The 23,705-nt window shown below is 33.0% G+C and overlaps 2 protein-coding genes and 2 long non-coding RNA genes across 4 annotated transcripts in view; 3 read left to right on the top strand and 1 right to left on the bottom strand.

The window, feature by feature from the left end:
• The first annotated feature begins 2,942 nt into the window (after nucleotides 1–2,942).
• LOC108779981 (uncharacterized) lies at nucleotides 2,943–3,651 on the top strand. The gene is made up of 3 exons (XM_018547555.1): nucleotides 2,943–3,222; nucleotides 3,507–3,582; nucleotides 3,630–3,651. Exons 1-3 carry the CDS (start codon nucleotides 2,943–2,945, stop codon nucleotides 3,649–3,651), a joined length of 378 nt encoding a protein of 125 aa, XP_018403057.1.
• Nucleotides 3,652–3,673: 22 nt separating this feature from the next.
• LOC108779985 (uncharacterized) lies at nucleotides 3,674–4,483 on the top strand. Its single transcript, XR_001940887.1, has 3 exons — nucleotides 3,674–3,752; nucleotides 4,035–4,079; nucleotides 4,309–4,483. It is a non-coding gene; the product is annotated as an uncharacterized LOC108779985 (long non-coding RNA).
• Nucleotides 4,484–5,634: 1,151 nt separating this feature from the next.
• On the top strand, nucleotides 5,635–6,233 carry LOC108779984 (uncharacterized). The gene is made up of 3 exons (XR_001940886.1): nucleotides 5,635–5,670; nucleotides 5,921–6,088; nucleotides 6,183–6,233. It is a non-coding gene; the product is annotated as an uncharacterized LOC108779984 (long non-coding RNA).
• Nucleotides 6,234–9,250: 3,017 nt separating this feature from the next.
• LOC108779987 (solute carrier family 25 member 46) overlaps nucleotides 9,251–23,705 on the bottom strand; it is a 69,221-nt gene continuing 54,766 nt past the window's right edge. The window contains exons 2-5 of the mRNA XM_018547560.1: nucleotides 10,376–10,658; nucleotides 10,232–10,288; nucleotides 9,872–10,148; nucleotides 9,251–9,664 (exon numbers count right to left, since the gene is read on the bottom strand). Coding sequence (XP_018403062.1) covers nucleotides 9,251–9,664; nucleotides 9,872–10,148; nucleotides 10,232–10,288; nucleotides 10,376–10,658 — 1,031 coding nt within the window. The remainder of the gene's footprint in view (nucleotides 9,665–9,871; nucleotides 10,149–10,231; nucleotides 10,289–10,375; nucleotides 10,659–23,705) is intronic.

Here is a 23,705-nt window from a genome sequence, read left to right as displayed (position 1 = left end):
CTTTTATATGCACTTGGCGTATGTTTTTTTCTTTTTTTTAAAAAAGGTTTTTTTATGGGATTACAGATGTCTGGCCAATATTATGTCGTTCGTTGGACTTAAAGGATAGCAGACCATTTGTAGTAGGGTTTTTTGTTGGCACTGGCAAACCTGATCCTCTTGAGGACTATCTACATTCATTTATAGAAGAGACTTTGCAGTTACTCAATGATACCTTAACTGTTGGTGAAAGTAAGCATGAGGTTTATATTAGGTGTTTTATATGTGATGCACCTGCTAGGCAATATATTAAACGTATTGTGGGACATGCATCTTATAATGCTTGTGAAAGGTGTAAGCAATCAGGGGATTATCATTTTAACAGAATGTGCTATGCTACCAGAATTATTGAGTCTAGATCAGACGAGGACTTTATCCATTATTCTGATCCAGAGCATCATGTTGGAGTTTCACCTCTCCTAAGATTAAATTTAAAAATGGTTTCTCAGTTTGTTCTTGATCCATTTCATTTAGTTCTTGAAGGTGTAATGAAAAGATACTTAATGTTTGTTTTAAAAGGAACAAAATCAGGAATGCGATTGAGAAGTGAAAGCATTCTTGAGATTTCTCGGAGGCTAATAGAATTACGACAGTACGTTCCAATGGAATTTGCTCGCAAACCAGTTGGACTAGAGCAGTTAGGGAAATGGAAGGGAACTCAGTTGAGGTTTTTCCTACTCTATGGGGGGTGTGTAGTACTGAAAGACGTTGTGGCTGAAATTCTCTATAAATTATTCATAATGCTTCAAATAGCAATTATAATATTCTCTGTACAGAAACTTATCGATGATGAAAATTATTTTTTATTTGCAAAAGATCTGATAGCTCAATTTGTCATCTTATCTTCTAATAAAGACGTATTTGGAAAAAAATTTTGTGTTTACAATGTTCATGGATTGTTACATCTGTATGAGGATGTAAAAAAGTATGGAGAAATATCAAGCATAAGTGCATTCCCATTTGAAAGCTTTTTAGGAATATTCAAACAGATGCTAAGATCTCTAACTAAGCCAATAAAACAACTGTTCCGCAGGTTAGCTGAAAGAAATTTTTTAGATAATTTCTGTGAGAGGACAATTGATTTTCAGTCTCATCTAAGACCTAAGAATCCTATACATGGTACTAACAATTATAAGATACTAACATCATCTCTCTTCACTTTAAGTTCAGTTCACAGGCGAGATAGCTATTTCCAGTACAAAGAAAGTGTTGCCTCTGTTTGCTCTATCCAGAAATTGGAAAATGGTGACGTTGTGATTATTGCCAACATTTGTGATACAAAGACAAATTTTTTTGATTATCCATGCAAGTCTAGTTACTTTGGAATTTATAATCTTGGTTGTATGAAGTGGACTCAAACAAATGTTATTATCCCAATTAATGCTGTAACAACCAAGTATGTTGTCTTTCCTTACAAAAATGATAACATTGCTATACCATTATTGCATTCATTTTAAATAAAGTTATAGATCATGTTATCTATTTATCTCTCTGTCTATCTTTACCTATCTCTTTATTTGACTTTATTTTTTTGTTTATATATCTATCTATTTATCTATCTATGTATGAAGTAAATATATATTTCTTTTTTGGCTCGGTTCAAAATAATGGTTTCTTTTTACAGAGAATAGAATGAGCTAAAACTTGATTAATTTCATGTAAAAAATTGTGAAGCCTTTAAATAGTAGTAAACATGATCAGAAATTTGACTATGATTAGAAAACTATTTGGTTGAGTCTTTTTCCAGAATCCTTAGTGTTTTGATAACAGTTCTTTTAACTGATTCTGTATCTTATGTGCATTTAAAAGGTTTCGTTTATTTGCTGAGCAATTGTAACAAGCAAAACTTTGTGGCTCTTCTCGCAGTTAAGGTCTCCGAGAGTTCAATAACGGAATTCTCTAATGTTCTTATCAACTATTGCTATTATAACTAAACAACGCCAATGATAAGGACGATCCTAAAAAAAAGTATTTTCATTGGCTGTCGCTAATTAATCCCGCTACTGAAGTCAGTGAATAAATCTAAATGTGAAAGTTTCATCTTTAAGTTACATGCTTGCATCTAATTATATGCATAGTCTCTTTCTCTCTCTCTCTCTCTGTCTCTCTCTCAACATTGACTTGGAAGATACTTATCTTCGAGGAGGTTACTTGAGATTTCTAATGTATATACAATGGCCTGGTGTTGTGTAATTTGCTGTTACTTTATAGCTCTACTCTTTTCTCCTCCTTTTAGTTGTGTGACACTGTTTTGCTGTATGAACACTGACATGTAATTATCTTCCTATTAGAGTGCCTCATATGAAAACCAATTACGCAGAAGAATAATACCTTATCATATGAAGTTGTAATGTTACAGATAAAATCATAGTTTTGTAGACCCGGATTGCACTACTAAAATTACATTTTTTTCCTTTTATTACATTTGTTTTGTTTTCTGTAATTGTATGATTCTAACTTCTATTTCAGCTTTATATTTTGTAATTGATTGAAATGCTTGAAATTCTTATTAGGGTAAACTAGGGTATTATGACCATACGGATAAGATGACCATAGGTTATAATTTTTTTAATCGTTAAGTAGAGCGTTTTTGTGGTCGTTCTGAAAAACTATGGTCATCTTATCCGTATGGCCATCTTATCCGTATGACCATCTTACCCTAGTTTACCCTATTTGATACGCAGATAAGATATCTCATATATTACATTTTTCTACGATAAAAATAATATCGAATTGCCAGTTGCATCGCTTAATATTTTTGTTGTTTTATATAGCTTTTTTCTGCTCTTTTGGATAATGCTGTTTTATATTTAATTAAATACTTTTAATTATGATGCACACACTAAATATTTTTTTTAATAATGTCAGGTAAAGTTTGCCTGTTTTTTAATTATAAAATTAACATGCAAATGTTAGGAAGTGTGCTTCTCTTTTCATCATTTCTCTTCCAAATTCATATTTTTGTAGAAAAAAAGTATGCTATTGCGGATCTTGAAGTTACTGTTGGTGATGAAAAGCATTTGGATGTGTGCGTAATAGCACATAATTGGATTAGTGAAGATGGCGAAAATTGTCTTTATCCTACTTACTTAGCCCCTAAAAAACAAGCCAACGCGACCAAGACATGCATGGAGCCCACTGCAAAATTCAACACCTATCCAGCCATTATTCGTGCTTGGTTTGGTAAGATAATTTCTCTTATTTCTCTTTCTTTGATTTAGATATAATAATGATGAGATAATGTATTCTTTTCTTATTTATCTATATAAGTCTCATTCTTTGGCTATTCCTTTTATTTTTTTTTAATTGTGTTAAAATCCTTTATGAGCTATTTTATTTCTCCGTTTTCATCATACGACAAATATTTCGAGGCTAGTGAATGGCTATAGGATAGAGAGAACTTTCTTATCCTGCCTTTGTCATATGACAAAAACGGATAGATGAATATCACCTTTATTCTTTTTTAGTGACATATGAAGAAGCAAGGAGGAAGTTAGAACGGGCTGTTGATAAAACTGATTTAGAATCTGATGCAAACAAAGAGCAAAATAAGTCAAATCGAGGTTTACGTAAGAGAAAATATTTTACAGATTTGTCATCGTCGGAAGATGAAACCGATAAAAATACGACAAAAGTAAGAAAATCTGATTCTGCTTCACAGAAGGGCAACAGTTTGGTTTTGCCAACACTTACTTTCTCGCCTGAAAAAACTGGTAAATATCTTTATTCATTTTACATATAACTTGTGCTTTTTATCGTAAGGAAAATTTTTATAGGTATCAATGAAATGTCTTCCTTCAATAATTTGTTTTTCGAAACAATAAAAGATTTTTCCATTGCTATTTTGTATTTTACTTGGAGACTGCACTTTAAATGAATTATCATTATTATTACTTTATTTTTGACCTGGTAAAGAATTTCAGGAAAATTAGTGAAAGTTCAATACCCTGCCTGTCACAGTCATGCAAGTAATAAAGACTATTATTTACTTTCAGTTTCATCAGAATCACAAAGCATCAGTGACCAGACCAAACAGAACGGTAATTTGGATGGTGGCTCCATTAAAAATAACATTACTAATTATAAGTCCCATAAGAGCTCTACAGTCTTAACATCTTCTAATGATGTATCAAGAATTTCAAAAACAATGACTGATACGTTCAAGAATATTTCTTTGATCTTAATTGTCTATCACAATCAAGATAAAAGTCAGTTATAAATATATTGTTTGAAGATTTAAATATTTTTTTTCTTCTTTCCTTTATCTAGCATTACCTAGTAAGTCATCACTTAACGTTAATCAACCGGGCTGCAGTAACAGCAAGAAAGAGGGCAACAAGAAATTTCTTAATATTTCTCAGTCAAGCTTCAACAACAGTAGCAAGGAAGAATTAAATAGCAGCAGATCATCTTTCAATGTTTCCAAGTCCAGCACTAATAAAAAGAAACAATTTAGCCAAGATAAAGACAGAAATGACAAAGGTGATGGTAATGACCTATGATAATTTCTTGTAATAATTTTATTTTCACTAATGTTAGTTACACAACAAAAATGAATTTAATTTTTTGCAGGAACTGTAAGCAAGTTTCAAAAAAACATTTCGATGTTAGTAAGTACAGGAACAGAAAAGAAAATTAAGAGAACAGAAAAAGGTATTGACAAAATTAAGTGTCTAATAATCACTTTTTCTTTCATCAATCATTTTTTATTCATTATCTGTTCGTTATTTATATCACAGCAACAACAAATAAATCTCAACGATCTGTTCTCGGAATTGCTGACATTAATGAAAAAGTAGAAAACAATAATGTGCTTATGTTAAGTCCATTGGAAAGTGTTAGAAGCCCCTCAAATTCTAATTCAAATGATGACTTTCTAATTATTAAAAAAGGTGGTAAGTTGTAATGATAACATTTTTCCAACTTTAGTTTTTAGCAGCTTAAATATAAAAAAATACTGTCATGATAACTTTGGATACATGTCTTTTGATCTTATGTCTTATTGTTTCCAGAGAATAATATTTACACTAATTTTGAGAAAACGGACCTTCTAGCAACAAGTTCCCCACGAGAACATGACATTACCTCTGATTCTTTTGAAGATGACGCTAAAGACTCACAATCAGATCATTCTCATGAACAATTTTTTAGTGATGGTGAGATACTGTTTTGTTAATAACTCTTTGAATTTTATCCATAACATTTTTAAGTTAGTAATAATATTCTTCAATAAAACTAATTGATTTACGTTATTTTTAATTACAGACTCCACTAGCAGCAATTCAAACGGCTACTACAAGCACAATACGTGCCAAGCAGATTGATAAACTTTCACCTATTCGTAAATAGTATTTTTTTATTTTAAAGTAAGTAATTCTTATGTAAATTATTTTTAATTCATTTTGTCACTTTACAGAGGTTATGAAACTGCAGTACGAAAAACTGTGTGTAATTGAAAAGACGAACATGAAGCTCCAAACAACAGTTGAAGAAGTACGCCAGCTTTTATTAAATAGGACAGAAGTGCTCCGTCAACCAAAGGGTCTCCCAAGTCTACCCTTCGCAACATTCGAGGATATTAAAATTGCTGAAGATCTTACAAATAGAAACTCTTCCATAAAAGATTACATTGTAAATTGAAAGATATTAGTACCTCTAATGCTAGATTCACACTAGAAGCAGCAAGCGTCAAGCAGCTGAGTAGTAACCAGCGAAGCGATATTTTTTACGCCACTGTAAAAGTGGCGTAAAAAATATCGCTTCGCTGGTTGGTTGCTGCTCCGCTGTTTGACGCTTTTGTTGTGTCCAGTGCGAATCTAATATAACTCAATCATTGTTTTGTTGAAGTATCTTACATTATTTTCTTTAAAAACATTTTTAGATAAAGAAATTAATGTTTGCAAGCTCTGGGAAATGTGAGAAGGATTGCGCAAAGAAAGTTATGGCTCTTCTTATGACAAATCACACGGGAACGTTCTTTAACTGGAAAGGCGGAAAGGGAAAGCAGCCATTTGGGAGCTGGCACTTAAAAGAAACAGTAATCAGTAAAGTAAAATTTAGAAATATCTTTCTTTTACATCGTTTTCTTTCCTGATATTTGTTTCTTGGTATTTTGACACTTCCGTAATTTTGTATTATTTCAGCGGCAGTTAAAAAATTAAGAAGAGACGGACTATTAGATATAGGAAAGGCAGAAAATGGAATAAAAGAGTGGTTAAAAGAAAGATGTTTTAGGAAGAACATGTAATGATTCATAAAATAAATCATTTTGAGACAGCTTTTCTTTTTCATAATAACATATAATAAAATCTTAAAATCTTTAAAAATTACTTTTCATTTTACCTCGATTACAATTCTAATCAAATATCCGTAAACGTTCATTCGAACGTTCGTGGAACGTTAGATGCGGAACGTTCCCTGCGAACGTCAAACGAACGTTCGTATGGTGGCAGGTCCGAACTATTTTCAAACGGTTTAAGTTCGAACGTTCTCAGAACGTTCTTCCGGCGTTCTTGTGCCGGTGGGGTACTGGACTCATCAGTAAGGTATTGTAATGGAAGCCTACCTTAGACGCCTGTTTTAGTTATTAAATCGAGATTCTATATATACAGATATACGCGTATCAAAGCACTTGCGAGAATCTTAACGAATATCTATAGACCTCTGATGGCGGGTCGACGTAGTAATATTCTTCGCAATATATTATTCACAGTAATATATATATATATATATGTGTGTGTTCACTTCCCACCCCCCCACCGCCCAATTTGCGCGCCGAACAATCGTCGGTCTTTAAACGCAATTCTATCTGAAAATACTAATATACATTGAAAATGACCCGATCGGAGTCGAAACGTTTGGAAAACCTCTGGAAACCTCCAATGTACATCGCATATCCTCAATCTTGAAACGCAACTCTAATAAACTGAAATAAATATCCCCTTAATTTACTTGAAATTTAAACGCATTGATTTCGCCCGCGTCATTTAAATATTTATGATAAGGCTCAATAAGTATTCAACTAATAATATAATGAAATAAGGGCAATGAGCCAATTTTCATTAAAATCTTTAAAAACGCCAACATTACGTGATATTCTTCGCAATATATTAGATTGATTTAAAGATTTTAATGAAAATTGGCTCATTGCCCTTATTTCATTATTAGCCCGGTCATATTAGGGGTCAACCTCGGAATGAAAGATAATAAGCTGTAAATTGGCTATATACACACACAAGCATGAACCCATGTCTGTGCGCTCCCCTTCTACCCGAAAATGAGCACACGGACATGAGCTTGCAATTGTGTGTATAACCAGTAGCGTACTACCAGTTTTGCTAGCCACCGACTGATTCGGTGTCGCTACCCATCAACACGGAGTTCTTGGCTGAGTATTCAGGAGCCTTAATGGCTTATTTAATGTACGTAATGTTTTACTTAATGTATGTAAATATTTTCTTGATGTATGTAATATTTTAATTGGAATTAAAAATCTGTTTTATCGACATCGATTAAGTTCGGCCGTCTCTCCAGCATCGCCTTAATACATAGTAAAATACTGAAGAGCATGTTACTTATATAACGTATATTATAGATTTTCAGCATTGGTAGTATATATTATTTATTATATATAAGTAATGCCTCTGGCACAACAGCGCGATGCTCGTCGCATATCGCGTATCGCGCTAGTGTGCCAGAGCTATAAGAATTATATCACCGAATTCACCGATGATTATTAAAACGGTCAACCAAAGCATTTTAACTTTTAACAAAAAAGTCGCTGGAAACACTGAAAACTGTGAAAATCCGGTCGTAATTGAAAAATATCTCATTCTTAAGATCTTAAGATGATCTTGAAATTAGTTGAAAAAAGAATAATCTATAAAATATCAGATGTTTTAATAATGTAAATAATTAAATAAATGTAAATAAAATGTAAATAAAATTAAATAAGTAGTTTAACTAAAATTAAACATATTTTAAACAGTATTTTAAAAACATGTTTTAAACAGGTTTTTTTAAAATATTGTTTAAAACATTTAAAACATTAAAAACATATTTTGAACAAAAAAACATCATGTTTTGTTCTTTAAAAAAAAAAAACATGATTTTTATCAACCCTGATTGTACATCAAATCTGTGTTAATTTGATGATGACATTCTCTCGATCACATAAGGAGGAATTTATATTTTATATGCTGAGGATGACTCCAAAAAAGAGTCGAAACGTTTAGAATTAATGTTTTAATTTACCAATAAACGGATTATATCTCAACAACAATCGAGTTGACTCTCATTTGCCTGTTCTTGGAAACACTTTACATTGTTTTTTTTAAAGAAGAGAGTCCGTAAGAAGATTACATTTTACTGATTTTAAAAAACAAAAGCACTTTCATTACATAACTTGAGATGTGATAACCTAAATCTGCCACAACTTGTCGATTCGCGTAAAGAAGGCACGGCAGTGTCGCTACGTTTGGCTTAGCGCCGAGACACTACCGTGTCTTCAAATCTAATTAAAGATTATATACAACTACTAATTTACTAATTAAAATCACACAAAAGAAAGAAAATTAAACTGCAAAATATAACAAGGAATTAAGATACTCGCACAAAATTGTTTTCTAACTCTTTTACAGTTATATAATATCCTATAGAGAATAGTTTCGTATTTGTAATAAAACTGTAATATGCAATTGCAGTGTATACTGTGATTTTTATTTATCTCGTAAACAAGAGCTATATTATGTCGTCAATATAATAATCTAATAAAATCACATAAATCACATCACATTATTAGCTTTTTATCGGGTGTAAAAAAATACTCACTGAAAATTAATATGTTCTACGAGAACGACTATCTACAAATATTGTCTACATCTTACAAATTTCATAATTAATATTATAAGAATTTTTACATAGATTTCTATTTTCTCCTATTGTATCAATTGTAAAACGTACAATATATAGAAAATTTGCGTGATCACAGTCGCGCAGATACAAAAAATTTTATCATCAATTGCATAGAAAACTGCATGAAAGTTCTCTAATCTAACATATTATAATGCTTAAAATTAAAGAGTGTACTTAAAAATTATTTTCGTATAATTCGCGCACACGCACACACACAATTCTTCGTCTATATAATCGTTAATAAAGACAAATAATAAATAATTCTGTACTATCTTACATTTATTGTTATAGGTTTTCTTTATATTTCGTTATAGTACGAAGATGATTTCTGTATTTTTATTGGCTTAGGTTTTAGCATCAACATCGTGCCGAGTTCCGTCAGGAGCCACTTTGTCGCACGCAGTACCATGAAATGTACTGCGAATTGTAGGATAAGGGCTCCAAATCCTTTGTATAAGCCAAGTGGCCCTTCAGTGGAGATTATTGTGCGGTAACAATCGATCGCGCTGCTATATCCAGTCAATAACGGCGTAACACTTCTTCCAGTGTCCAAGTTGTCGATAATGGTACGTGTTCCCTGCAGATGTAACCGATGAATAACAGTTTCGAGAGGATAAAACACAATATCGGCCACACAAATCGAAACAAGTATAGAGTGTGTCTCTATATCCTGGATGATGCTATCGGATAGCAAGTCCTTACTGTACGCACCCTAAAATAGTATAACATTTCTATATAAAGGTATCTATATCTTTATATCTTTATATCTTTATGTATCTTTACTGCATCTAAACCATTTATGGTAATTCTATAATGTGCTCTTCTTTGGTCAAAAAGGCAAGAGTGGACAAGAGACAAACAGCAAGAAACAGGAAACAAAGAGCACATTGTAGAATTACCATTAGAACCAGATACACACTTTTGCTTCTTGCGAATGTTTATGCCTGACGTGCATAATCCGACTAGTAACCCCTTTCACAATGAGAGTGAAAAGATATTTTGATACTCCGTAAACTATGGTGGGTGGTACAAGAGCATAAATTGGAATGAGTCTGCCCTTATTACATACATCAAGTAGGCGGATTGCACCATCTCGAAAAACGTCCAAGATTCCAGGACATTCAGAAGCAATCTCGGACTGGACAGTTTCCACGAGTGATGCAGAATAAAAGGGAGTAACTATGCCTATGGAGATGCTGTAAAATAGAAGATTATAGATCAATAACTTGTATGAATCAATCTAATATAATAATTACCATTTAATTAATATAATAATTACCATTTGAGGAGTATATGCTGACCGAATGCTTTCATCGAATTGTTATAAGTGATCTTCCTGAAATCAAATATCTAATTTTACGGAGAACACAATTTCACAAATAATTTAAAAGATATCAGCCATTTCGTTTGATAATCGCCTTACTTTTGCCACGGTGTGATTTTTGATATCAGATCCTCGACGGCCATTGTCATTCCTCTAACGAGTAAAACCGAACCGATCCCTTTCCATAGTGTGTTTATACCTTGAGTCTGGTGTAAACGTATCATCACAGGAACTAGAGTTATAGGCATCAGATGATACTTGGATGCACTTGGATTGACTTGGCATTGTCTCCGTAACACCACGAAGGGATGGATCAGTAGATTTCCTGTGATTAAGCTCACCAATCCGCAACCTAATCCAACGTATTTGTTTACGGCGATATCTATAAGTAAATGGTTGAGCAAATTAAGCATATATATATCCAGCAAACACCAACGATGACATTACTGTTAGTTGTAATTTCTTATTCAACAATGATATAACTGTAATATAATATATAACAGTTAAATAATATGTTACAGTATATATTAAAATAATATAGTTAAGTACAAGATTCTTAATTTAAAAATAACAGTTATGTAATTATATAAAATTACATAGATTTTTGATATATAAGTTTCGTTTATCTGAAAAGGGCTGAATCATGTAATGTTAATTTGTAGATCTGTTAAAATAAAGTTTATTTTTTGATTGTAGTATCTCAGTACTTTTATTTAAATATTTGATTAAGCGTTTCTATTTATCAGACTCTTACTAGTCCTTTTGAATTCAAAATAAATTCATGCGAATTACATATATGTTAATTATTTGATCTTTAATAAAGCGTTGGTTGAATTTTATCCCAGCGATTTTATCCATTCTCCTATATAAAAAAACTCATGGGAACCTGAGAAGTTTGCGTTTTCGATCGAAATGTATCGCTCGTATTGTTGACCCTTTTCCGCTCGTGATTGGTGGTCGAAGTCGGCGATCGAGTGCGCGGCGAGTTCAGGCGAGTTTAAACGCGTGTGGTGTGTATAATCGCGGCCGGTATCGTGTATACGATGTTATATTACTTAAATAATAAAGTTATAAATATTCTCGCCGCGTTCGAGGCGGTTTCGCGACGCGCGGCTATCGTCACTGCGAGATTTCGTATATATGACTGACAGTTTTTTTTATATTATATTATTAACGCGTATGGTTATGTGTGTTTGTCGAGAGAGGTTATTGGCAATTCGTAAATAATAAAATCGACACTTATTGTGACGTGTTTATGTGTGTTTGTCGAGAGAGGCTAACGGCAATTCGTTAAATCGACACTCTGTGATGTGTTCCATTCACTGGTCGACAGTTAATGTGTGCATCGAGAGGTTAAACAGTAATCGCTTTCAGGATCGCGTTGATCAGATAAGTTCCGCTTAATAGTTATTTTATTACACACACACGAAACTTTTACTCTTATGTATACTGTAATACGTAAGCTTATATAAAATCGATACTTTGTGATACGTTTCATTTACAGTTATCGGTTTTTGACACGGTTAAGTTGTATATTAATAATGGTTAAAAAAGATGTGGGAAAAGGGATGATGAGAAAAAGGAACGAAAAGAGATAATTAAGAAGCATATAGGAAAGGATAAGCAAGGATAATAAATGAAATAAAAAATGGAAGGAAAACAGGTACGTAAAGAAGCATGTTAATGAAGTAAAATAAATAAAGAAATTGAAACTGAAGGAAATACCTATAATATTAATGTTATGATTTGGGCAATAACGCACAGATATTAAGTTCGGTTTTTCTGATTCTCTGAACAATTTGGAAGAATTATTCCAAATGAATAATATATAATATATTAAGATAAATATAAAAGAATAAGTTAGTATATCAATAATAAGAATATGTTATAGATAATGCACTCTTGTACTCATAAATTAAAATTTTTTTTCCTTTTTTTAGTTTGGCTGTTTGAATGAATTACGGATACAATTTAAAAAAAGGTTGTAAAGTAAGTAAATTATCTATATAATCTTACAATATAATTATTACTATAGCACAACAGCAAATTCAATTGCAGTATAATAATATTAACTGAAATATAATATAATCAGCTGTTTGATTGATTGTCATGTTTGATTTGTAGTTATAATAATACCGTATAGTGGTGATAATACGTATGATTGTTTGTCAAGTCTTGTTCCATCCATTTCACCTGCGTGAAAATGAATCGATAAGAAAATGTATCAAGTACTCCAATGTTATTATCAATCTGATTGATAGCCAGGAGACTTGCTAGACTGTGCAAGGAAGCTAATGTTGATCATTTTATCCATGTGTCTGCATTAAATGTAGGCGACGAGTTAAGAGGTAGGTTTTAAATTACCCAGTATCTGAGAATGGATTGAAATGGATTAAAATGGATTCAAATTTTCAGAAATATGGATTTATTAATGTTGAAATGAATCCTTTTCAATCCGAATACGTTTTTATTCATTTATAGGAATTGCATGGAGCATATCTGTACACTTTTCAATCAAAAAATAATATTAGCTTTTTCAGTGCGTTTGTGACCATAATGAATATTGTACAATTCAAAATTTTGTATAGGAAACGCAGTTTTTCAATCCAGTTGTATCTAATTGAATCCAAATGAATCCAATTAAATAAAAAAAAAAGTTTTTGCTGTTTAAAGTACGAAATTGAATAGATACAATGTCCAATCCATTTTAATTCATTCTCGGATGCTGGGTATATTCACATTTTATATTAATTTAAATAACACAATTTATAATTTTATACTTAGATATTAATATTTCTGTATCAAGTCACATGTATTGAAAGATGGTTCTAAATTTCTTCGTTCAAAATGGGTAGGCGAGTGTGCAGTGCGAGAAGAGTTCCCTGAAGCTACAATTATTCGGCCGTCGGATATATAGGGTCAAGAGGATCGATTTTTAAATATGTATGCTGGCATGCGGAGACACCATTTCAAGTAATTTTGCACAGTAATAAATTCTTTAATGTGTATTAAAAGTTACACTTTTATGATCTTTGACAATATAATTTGTTTGTAGGACATTATGGGAAAATGGTGAAAAAACAGAAAAACAGCCAATATCTACATAGGATGTTGCTGGCAGTATTAGAGCTATTGTGGGAATATTTGGAAAGGGAACTTTTTAATTTTCTTATAAGAGAACGCGCAAACTTTAATAAAATGAGAGTTACATAATAAATTAAATAGTAATATTATTAAAATTGATATTGCGTTTTGCAGGAAACAAAACGCTATATCTGATGTAGTATCAAATAAATTGCCAACTCTAGAAGATCTTTGCATTACGCTAACAACGATGGAATCACGAATGCACTGGGAGTTAAAACTGCATTGTTAAGATGTACAATTATAAATATGGAGAGTGTTGGCGAGTTCGATGCTGTTCCGGATCTACCAACAGTTCTAATTCATTAATGCTTATTAACAATATGCTATATTTGCTGTAAGAAGTATGATCAAGATAATTTTTTTTTATGATCAAAATAATTTTTTTTTTGTGATCATGATAATTCTCTTTATGTATGCGTTTATGCAGTTATGCAAGTTTATGTGGATATAGATTAAAGCGGGGAGCACAGACTTTTGCATAACGCATAAAGCATGTGCATAAGGAATTTCATTGGCCCATTTCCTTATGCATGAGTCAACGAACCAATCAAAATCTTTATGTATATGGTTTATGCGTTATGCAAAAGTCTGTGCTCCCCGCTTTACCTCGAATCTATGTATGTACATCATCGACATATAGAATGGACCGCTGATGGTAGTGGTGGGGGTAGAAAGACGAGTAGAGTGAGAGGCAGAAATAATATGATCGTTCTTTCTCTGTTTACTGAAGCCTGATTGGTTGGATTCACAGTGACCAAATAGTAATCAGTAGTTATTATTAGTAAACAGAGAAAGAACGATCATATTTCTTCTGCCTCTTAAGCTATATCCACACAAATTTGCATAGCCGCATAAACGAATGCATAAGGAAATTGATTGGTTCATTTTCTTATGTATTTGCTTATGGACCAATCAATTTCTTTATGCATACGTTTATGCGGCTATGCAAGTTTGTGTGGATATAGCTTTACTCTACTCGTCTTTCTATCCCCACCACTATCAGCGGTCCATTCTATGGCGAGAAACACACACTTTTACATAACGCATAAAGCATGTGTATAAGGAATTTCATTGGCCCATTTTCTTATGCATGAGTCAATGGACCAATCAAATTCTTTATGTATATGGTTTATGCGTCATGCAAAAGTCTGTGCTCTGCGCTTATATATCGATGCGCATGACACAGTGCATAAGCGAGTTAACCAATCAGAAACCTTCCTTTCCTCCCATTTCACGGAAACGAAAAATGGTTTTGATTGGTTGATTCTCTTATGTATACTATGCATCATACGTTATATAAAGCTATATCCACACAAACTTGCATAATCGCATAAACGTATGCATAATGAAAATTATCCAATCATATTTTACGTACATCTTTATAAGGGAAATGCGATTGGATAATTTTCTTTATGCATGCGTTTATGCAGTTAAGCAAGTTTGTGTGGATATAGCTTCAGAGTTTGTGCTGAGCCTTTAGTCCGGATCTACAATAAAGTTTTAAGCCTTAAGCGGGGAGCACGTGGTTAAAGCGGGGAGCACAGACTTTTGCATAACGCATAAAGCATGTGCATAAGGAATTTCATTGGTCCATTTTCTTATGCATGAGTCAATGGACCAATCAAATTCTTTATGTATATGGTTTATGCGTTATGCAAAAGTCTGTGCTCCCCGCTTAAAGCTATATCCACACCAGGAAGTAAGATATAAGGAGACTCCACTCCGTAAAATAAAAGTGGACCCATTTTAGGTTTCGAGTTCAGCTTCCGATTCTGATGAGTGCGAGTAAGAGAAATGATCATTTCTCTTAACTCGCACTCATTATGCGCAGCACTACTAAATTCACGAGCGCTGCGAGTGTCGAGAATCTAATTGGGAACCCTAAAATGGGTTCATGTCTTGTAGACTGGCGAGACCGAGTGGAGTCTCCTTATATCTTCCTTCATGATCCACACAAACTTGCATAACCGCATAAAAGTATGCATAATGAAAATTATCCAATCACATTTTACGTGCATCTCTATAAGGGAAATGCGATTGGATAATTTTCTTTATGCATGCGTTTATGCAACTATGCAAGTTGTGTGGATATAGCTTAAGTCATAAGAAATGGACGAATCATAGTTAAATTCGTAATAGATTACGGCTATTATTTAACCAAGCTTATGCTCATGCTCCTCTGCCATTTCGAAAGTGTACTATACCCAAAATGAGGGTCGTTTCTTAACATGGGTTGTATATGGAGCCTTCCATTCTTTTTCTTTAACCGTGTGCTTTAGGGTTGGATTATACTGGCCGTAATCTGTTAACTTATGCCGTAATCTGTAAAAATTGACCAAAAATAATCGATTATTCCCCTCTCATTCGACCGTGATTGGTCAATTTTTACAGATTACGGCCAATATAATCCAACCCTTAAGCAGCGTCTACAATGAGATCTTAAGATTTAAGCTTTAAGCCGTAATTTGTGACGTCATTTCCGTCCGTAAGGCTTTCCCGCCAGCACTTAAGCTATAACTTTAAGCGAATTGGCGAAATTTCATTTCTTAGTGCTAAAATCTTACGGTTTAAAGCTGAGTGGGATACGATAACCTGTAAAAACTGTTAGGAAACGATAATCTGTAAATATGTATGTTGACGGCGACTGACAGGCTTGCACGAGTTGCACGATGGATAGCACGATTATAGCTGTATATCTGAATTTCACTCTGAGCAACGTTCTGATTTTAGGTTAAGACTTTAAGATCATTGATTTAAGTCATAGATTTAAAACTTTCATTGTGGGCATTATAACATTAACAGCTTATGCTTAACGCTTAAGGTTAAAGCGGGGAGCACAGACTTTTGCATAACGCATAAAGCATGTGCATAAGGAATTTCATTGGTCCATTTTCTTATGCATGAGTCAATGGACCAATCAAATTCTTTATGTATATGGTTTATGCGTTATGCAAAAGTCTGTGCTCCCCGCTTAAAGCTTAAATTTTAGGTCTTAAGATCTCATTGTAGACGCCGCTTTAGGCCGGTATTCATAGTAAGTTCTTATATTCAAGACCGTCTTAAGTTCAGTCTTGAGGAGTTACGAACCAATCAGATGGCCGCTTTAGCATCTTAAGACATTACTTAAGACATTCTTGAAATAAGAACCGCCTATGAATACCGGCCTAAAGCGGGGAGCACAGACTTTTGCATAACGCATAAAGCATGTGCATAAGGAATTCCATTGGCCCATTTTCTTATGCATGAGTCAATGGACCAATCAAATTCTTTATGTATATGGTTTATACGTTATGCAAAAGTCTGTGCTCCCCGCTTTAGAGCCCAAATACACACTTTTGCATAACGCATAAAGCATGTGCATAAGGAATTTCATTGGCCCATTTCCTTATGTATGAGTCAATGAACCAATCAAATTCTTTATGTATATGGCTTATGCGTTATGCAAGAGTGTGTTTTTCGCTTTATGCATGAGTCAATGAACCAATCAAATTCTTTATGGCCGGTAGTCAGTTCTTATATTCAAGACCGTCTTAAGTTCAGTCTTGAAGAGTTATGAACCAATCAGAGGGCCGCTTTAGCATCTTAAGACATTACTTAAGACAGTCTTGAAATAAGAACCGACTATGAATACCGGCCTATGTATATGGTTTATGCGTTATGCAAAAGTGTATGTTTGGCTCTTAGGTGGAAAGCACCCCAATTAGAGCTCTATCGTTCCAACAAGTCTTTACACAGTGGAGCACAGTGTAACGTTTCTGTGTCCTAGCTGGAAAATAGCCTGTGTATGCAATGGCTGCGTTCAGCAGAAAAAGCAGCTTTGCAACTGTTGTAAAATTCTTTAATATAATTGGTCTTGCCCTTATTTCCACATTAGATCTAGGCTGCGGTCGAGTTGCCACTACGAATGCTTTGAAGCGTTTGATTGACCAATCAAAAGAAAGAGTTTTACAAATTGACCAATCAAGAAACGCTTCAAAGCGTTCGTAGTGGCAACTCGACCGCAGCCCTAAATGTATAAGCCAATCATATTTAAGAATTTTACAACAGTTGCAAAGCTGCTTTTTCTGCTGAACGCAGCCATTGACTGCTTTTCTCACCAAAAAGAGCGAGTAAGGGTTTGATTATACTGGCCGTAATCTGTTAACTTATGCCGTAATCTGTAAAAATTGACCAATTATAATCGATTATTCCCCTCTCATTCGACTGTGATTGGTCAATTTTTACAGATTACGGCATAAGTTAACAGATTACGGCCAGTATAATCCTACCCTAAGGCTAGAATCCCATGAGGCGTATTTGTCGCGTATCTCGTAACCGCGTAACCAATCAAACGTGATAAAACGCGAAATCACAACAGCAAGTCATTTTTTATCACTTTTGATTGGTTACGCGGTTACGGAGCCTATAGACCAGAGCAGCGCACAGTGGGCAAAAAGGTTCACTTTTTGGATAAAAATCTACCGACAGTGCAATTTCCAACTGATTTTAATTTTTTTTTTAATTTACTCGTAATGAAATGCTCTATAACGTGATGCTGTTTTTGTTTTTAAACAAAGCTTGAATTTAAAGTGATGGATCAAAAATGATTGTCGAAAGTGTTAAAACGATATTGAATATGCAGATATCTCACAAAAACAGATAAACCGTTGTAACGAAGCAATGTAAAGCCAGCGGCACACGATGCTTGTTTTCCTGCTAGATTGCTAGCTAGATCAGATTCTTGCCATCGGATTGGCTACGATACTGACACTTTCAACACCGCAGCCAATACGGTGGAAAGATTTTAATCCAGCTAGCAATCCAGCAGGAAAACAAGCACCGTGTGCCGCTGACTTAACAAAATTCTTCTAATTAATAATGTAATATTCTCTAATTAACAATATACAATAATATTACAGACTGTGAAAGCGTTTAAAAATAATAATGTACCTAATGCTTACTAACTTTTTTGTAAATCTGTTGAATATTGCATAATTCCAATATTTTTTACTCCGATATTAAAAATCATTTTGAGTTTAGAATTTTTTAATTGCTAAATTTATATTCAGTGCCTTAACAAATCCACATGTACCTAATTTAAGGTAAATACATATATTCGATATTGTATGCGAGATATCCATATTCAATATCGTTTTAACACATTCGACAATCATTTTTGATCCGCCACTTAAATTCAAGCTTTGTTTGAAAACAAAAGCAGCATCACGTTATAGAGCATTTCATTACGAGTAAATTAAAAAAAAAAAAATTAAATCTGTTGAAAATTGCACTGTCGGTAGATTTTTGTCCAAAAAGTGAACTTTTTTGCCCACTGTGCGGCGCAGCGGTGAAGCGGCGAGCGATAGCCAATGAGAGACATGCTGTACGCAAAAGCATGGATCTCATTGGTTACCGCTCGCCGTTTCACCGCTGCGCCGCTCTGGTCTGTAGGCTCCTTTACGCGATACGCGGCAAATACGCCTTATAGGACTCCAGCCTAAAAAAATAATAAAAGAATTATAATTATTGATAGAAATAATTGGTAATTATTCGGAGTATGGGCTTCGCCTTTGATTTCAGTGATGTGTTGGGTTCGTTCGGCGCGTTTGTTGCGCGAAGCGAAAGAGTCTGGAAGAAAAAACGTTAAGTCAGCAGCCAACGTTTTTCAGATTCTTTTGTTTTGTGAGGTAGACTTGTTGGGTGGACCTGGTATTTCGTCAGGATCACGGATGGGGCCCATGTTCCAAATAATAAAGAGATTAGAGAAAATTTCTCAGTTTAGCGAATTCCTTTTACATATTGAACAATAACATCATTATAAGTGACATTATTAATAAGTCCTCTGCAGTCCTCTGGAGATTTAGGACAAGTCTTGTTTCATCCATTTCATTTCATTTCACCTACGTGAAGAAAGTAACCATCGAAAACGTTGTAACCATCGAAATGTCGTTATCAATCTAATTGATAACAACAATTACCTACAATTATTCGGCAGTCGGATATATAGGGTCAAGAGGATCGATTTTTAAATATATATGCTGGCATGTGGAGATATTTCAAGTAATTTTGCACAGTAATAAATTCTCTATAACGTATTAAACTTTTTACAAGTAAACGTATTACACTTTTATGATCTTTGACAATATAATTTGTTTGTAGGACTATACCGTTATGGAAAAAGGGTGAAAAAACAGTAAAGCAGCCAATAGCTATATAGGATGTTGCTGGTGGTATTAGAACTATTACAAGGGATCCTAAAAATACATCTGGCTAAACTTAACAATTTGTTGGGTATGAACGAGTACAGTTCACTTGTATAAGTTTAACATTATCACGATCGTTTTCGCAATATGTGAATATTTTGTTTGCGTAGACCGAAACGTTATGAACTGTCTGAATTAATTGATTGGTTCCATCTAATATTGATACGCAATCAAAGATGGTTACTGACGAAAGCAATTGAAATACGCTCCACTTTTCCAGCTAAAAGTTATTTTAAACGAATACGTATCTCCTGCGTATCCACTCGGAAATTTGCAGTAGGATTATTTGGAAAGGGTACATTTTAATTTTCCTATAAGAGAACTGTGCAAGGAAGCTAACGTTGAGCACTTTATTCATGTGTCTGCATTAAATGTAGGCGACGAGTTACAGGTAGGTTTTAAATCATATTCCTGTTTTATTTTAATTTATACAACACGATTTGTAATTTTACACTTTTATTAATATTTCTGTATCAAGTCACATGTATTGAAAGATGGTTTTAAATTTGTTTGTTCAAAATGGGAAAGCGAGTGTGCAGTGCGAGAAGAGTTTCCTCAAGCTACAATTATTCGGCCGTCGGATATATAGGGTCAAGAGGATCGACTTTTAAATATGTATGCTGGCATGTGGAGACAATTCAAGTAATTTTGCATAGTAATAATTTCTCTGACGTATTAAAGTTTTATGATCTTTGGCAATATAATTTGTTTGTAGGACTATATTGTTATGGAAAAAGGGTGAAAAAACAGCCAATAGCTATATAAGATGTTGCCGATAGTATTATAACTATTACAAGGGATCCTAAAAACACACCTGGCCAAACTTAACAATTTGTTGGGTATGAACGAGTACAGTTCACATGTATAAGTTTATCATTATCACGATCGTTTTTGCAATATGTGAATATTTTGTTTACTTAGACCGAAACGTTATAAACTATATGAATTACTTCATTGGTTCCATCGAATACGGATATGCAATCGAAGATGGTTACTGTCGAATGTACTTGAAATACGCTCCACTTTTCCAGCTAAAAGTTATTTTAAACGAATACGTATCTCCTGCTTATCCACTCGGAAATTTGCAGTAGGTAGGATTATTTGGAAAGGGTACATTTTAATTTTCCTATAAGAGAACTTGCTAAACTGTGCAAGGAAGCTAACGTTGAGCACTTTATCCATGTGTCTGCTTTAAATTTAGGCGACGAGTTAGAGGTAGGTTTTAAATCATATTCCTATTTTATTTTAATTTATATAATACGATTTGTAATTTTACAGTTTTATGTCTGTATCAAGTCACATGTATTGAAAGATGGTTCTAAATTTCTTCGTTCAAAATGGGAAAGCGAGTGTGCAGTGCGAGAAGAGTTTCCTGAAGCTACAATTATTCGGCCGTCGGATATATAGGGTCAAGAGGATCGACTTTTAAATATGTATGCTGGCATGTGGAGACATTTCAAGTAATTTTGCATAGTAATAAATTCTCTAACGTATTAAAGTTTTATGATCTTTGTCAATATAATTGGTTTGTAGAACTGTACCGTTATGGAAAAAGGGTGAAAAAACAGAAAAAGAGCCAATAGCTATATAGGATGTTGATTGCAGTATTAGAGCTATTGCGAGGGATCCTAAAAACACACCTGGCAAAACTTAACAGTTTGTTGGGTATGAACGAGTTCACTTGTACAAGTTTATCATTATCACGATTTTTTTTGCAATATGTGAATATTTTGTTTGCGTAGACCGAAACGTTATGAACTGTCTGAATTACTTGATTGGTTCCATCTAATATTGATGCGCAATCGAAGATGGTTACTGACGAAAGCACTTGAAATACGTTCCACTTTTCCAGCTAAAAGTTATTTTAAACGAATACGTATCTCCTGCGTATCCACTCGGAAATTTGCAGTGGAATTATTTGGATAGGGTAAATTTTAATTTTCCTATAGGAGAACGCGCAAACTTTAATAAAATGAGAGTTACATAATAAATGGTAATATTGTTAAACTCGACATTGCATTTTACAGGAAGCTATATCTAATGCAGTATCAAATAAATTGCCAACTCTAGAAGACTTGGCATTACGCTAACTACGACTGAATCACGAATGCACTGGGAATTAGAACCGCATTGTAAGGATGTACAATATATGGTGAGTGTTAGCGAATTCGATCCTGTTCTGGATCCATAAACAATTTTAATTCATTAATGCTTTCTAACAATATGCTAAGTTATTATAAATACTAACAATATGCTAGATTATTATGAACATCACATAGATGTAAAAGGACGATAAAGGCATCATTAAAGGTATAGTCTTTAATAATCAATCAAGAATGTAGTTACATATTATACAATGATTAATAGGCTTTGAAGCTTTAAGTGTTGATTTTATTGAAAATCTACAATCTCTGATTTTAATTCTATGTTGTTTGGAAATTTATTTTAATATGCTTTTATTTTTATCATTTTTTTTAACATCCACTTAGTGTTTGTTATCTCATTCTGTGGTACTATTCAGGTGTTATGTTAACCTCTGGTTTAGTAAACAAGGATAAAATAATAGTTGACTCTGAAATCTGAACATAGCTTTAAGTGATCGATCGATATAATTGATTTGTATACAATTTTAAGTATATCAACCGTTACTATGTTACTCGTTACTATGTTACTAAAGACAAATGAATTTATTGATTTTTCAGTGCTTCATAGAGAGTAGTGAAAATTGAACATACATATATTATTATTTTATTCGACTTCGTTGCTTCTACGTATCTATACGCAGTAACTTAAACGACGGAACTTGTTTATTTTGTGTTTAATTTACGACGGGTTCAATATTGGAAAAAATATCGAGATGAAAAAATCGTGTAAAGCTGCGAATAATATATGTGGTAAATATATTTATATTTTATTTATTTAAAATAATTATATAACAATATAATATTAATTATTATTATTATATTATATAGTAATATTATTTTGCAAAAATAAAAATAAAAAAAAATGTAAGATTTGGTTTTTCATTTTGGTTCTTTATGTTTCGTTTTTTTAATCTTTTTTCGACATTAATGTATATTTTGACACCAACCGCTTCGCTATAGTTAAGTATTTCAAAATATCTTGTATAATTATTGATGAATTTTTAATTAATTTCAGATCAAATTAATCAAATTAAAGTTGCCGATGAAAAGGCTACCACGAAAGCAATAGAACACGTTCGAATAACGGATCGTACTAAAAAGGACATAAGAGTTGACCCGAATTCATTGATTAATTTAAATATGTCGGATAAGTACGTATTGATTGTTTTTATATATATAATATAGGTAATTTTATTAAGTTTAGTTTCAATTTCTTTCTTTATTTTATTCTTTCCTTCTTGATTATTCTCTCTTCTTATCTTTTTTCATCTCCATCCTCCTTTTTTTCTCCTTTCCTTCAATCTATTTCTTTTCTACTTTTTTGCCTTTCCATCTCTGTTCAATCCTTTCCTTATAATAAGTCCTTTCTTTCTTTCCCTCTAAAATCACTAATAACAGAAAGAAGACAACTATTCCAAGATACGTAAATACTAATATTCTCTACATTAACGTTATACTTCTTTGCATACTCGTATTGCTTCGGTCTTTCAATCACCATCTTTGTTCTCTCTGTCGCTTCTTATTTCTTTTCACTTCTTTTTCTCATCATGCTTCTTTTTACATCTTTTTACTATACATTGTTATCCTATTTCTTTGCCCTTTCTCTATTATATTTCCCCTATTATATTTATAATAATATTTTAAATAGAAAATCTTTAAAAAGGAATCCATTATTTTTACTACACTTAATATAATATATTATCTTATAAAATTTACATTTGTTTTATTTTAAATTCCAGAATAATTAATAAACGAATTTCTATATTAAATAAAGATAATATTCAAGAAGAGATTACTTTGACCAGTGATGAATTATTGGAGTCGCTTCAATTAGAAGATTCTACTGTGTAAGTAGAATGTAAATAAGTATTACGTATTTTCGCATAAATATTATAT

Source organism: Cyphomyrmex costatus, unplaced genomic scaffold (assembly GCF_001594065.2).
Source record: "Cyphomyrmex costatus isolate MS0001 unplaced genomic scaffold, Ccosl1.0 scaffold655, whole genome shotgun sequence".
NCBI classification, from domain to species: Eukaryota; Metazoa; Arthropoda; class Insecta; order Hymenoptera; family Formicidae; genus Cyphomyrmex; species Cyphomyrmex costatus.
This window is presented reverse-complemented; position numbering and strand designations above follow the sequence as displayed.

Bases quoted from the DNA above. Each gene is read 5' to 3' on its own strand.
- LOC108779981 (XM_018547555.1), top strand. From the start codon at position 2,943: ATGCAAATGTTAGGAAGTGTGCTTCTCTTTTCATCATTTCTCTTCCAA. The intron at 3,223-3,506 runs GTAAGATAATTT...ATTCTTTTTTAG, and splicing joins CATTATTCGTGCTTGGTTTG to TGACATATGAAGAAGCAAGG. The intron at 3,583-3,629 runs GCAAAATAAGTC...AATATTTTACAG, and splicing joins GAATCTGATGCAAACAAAGA to ATTTGTCATCGTCGGAAGAT.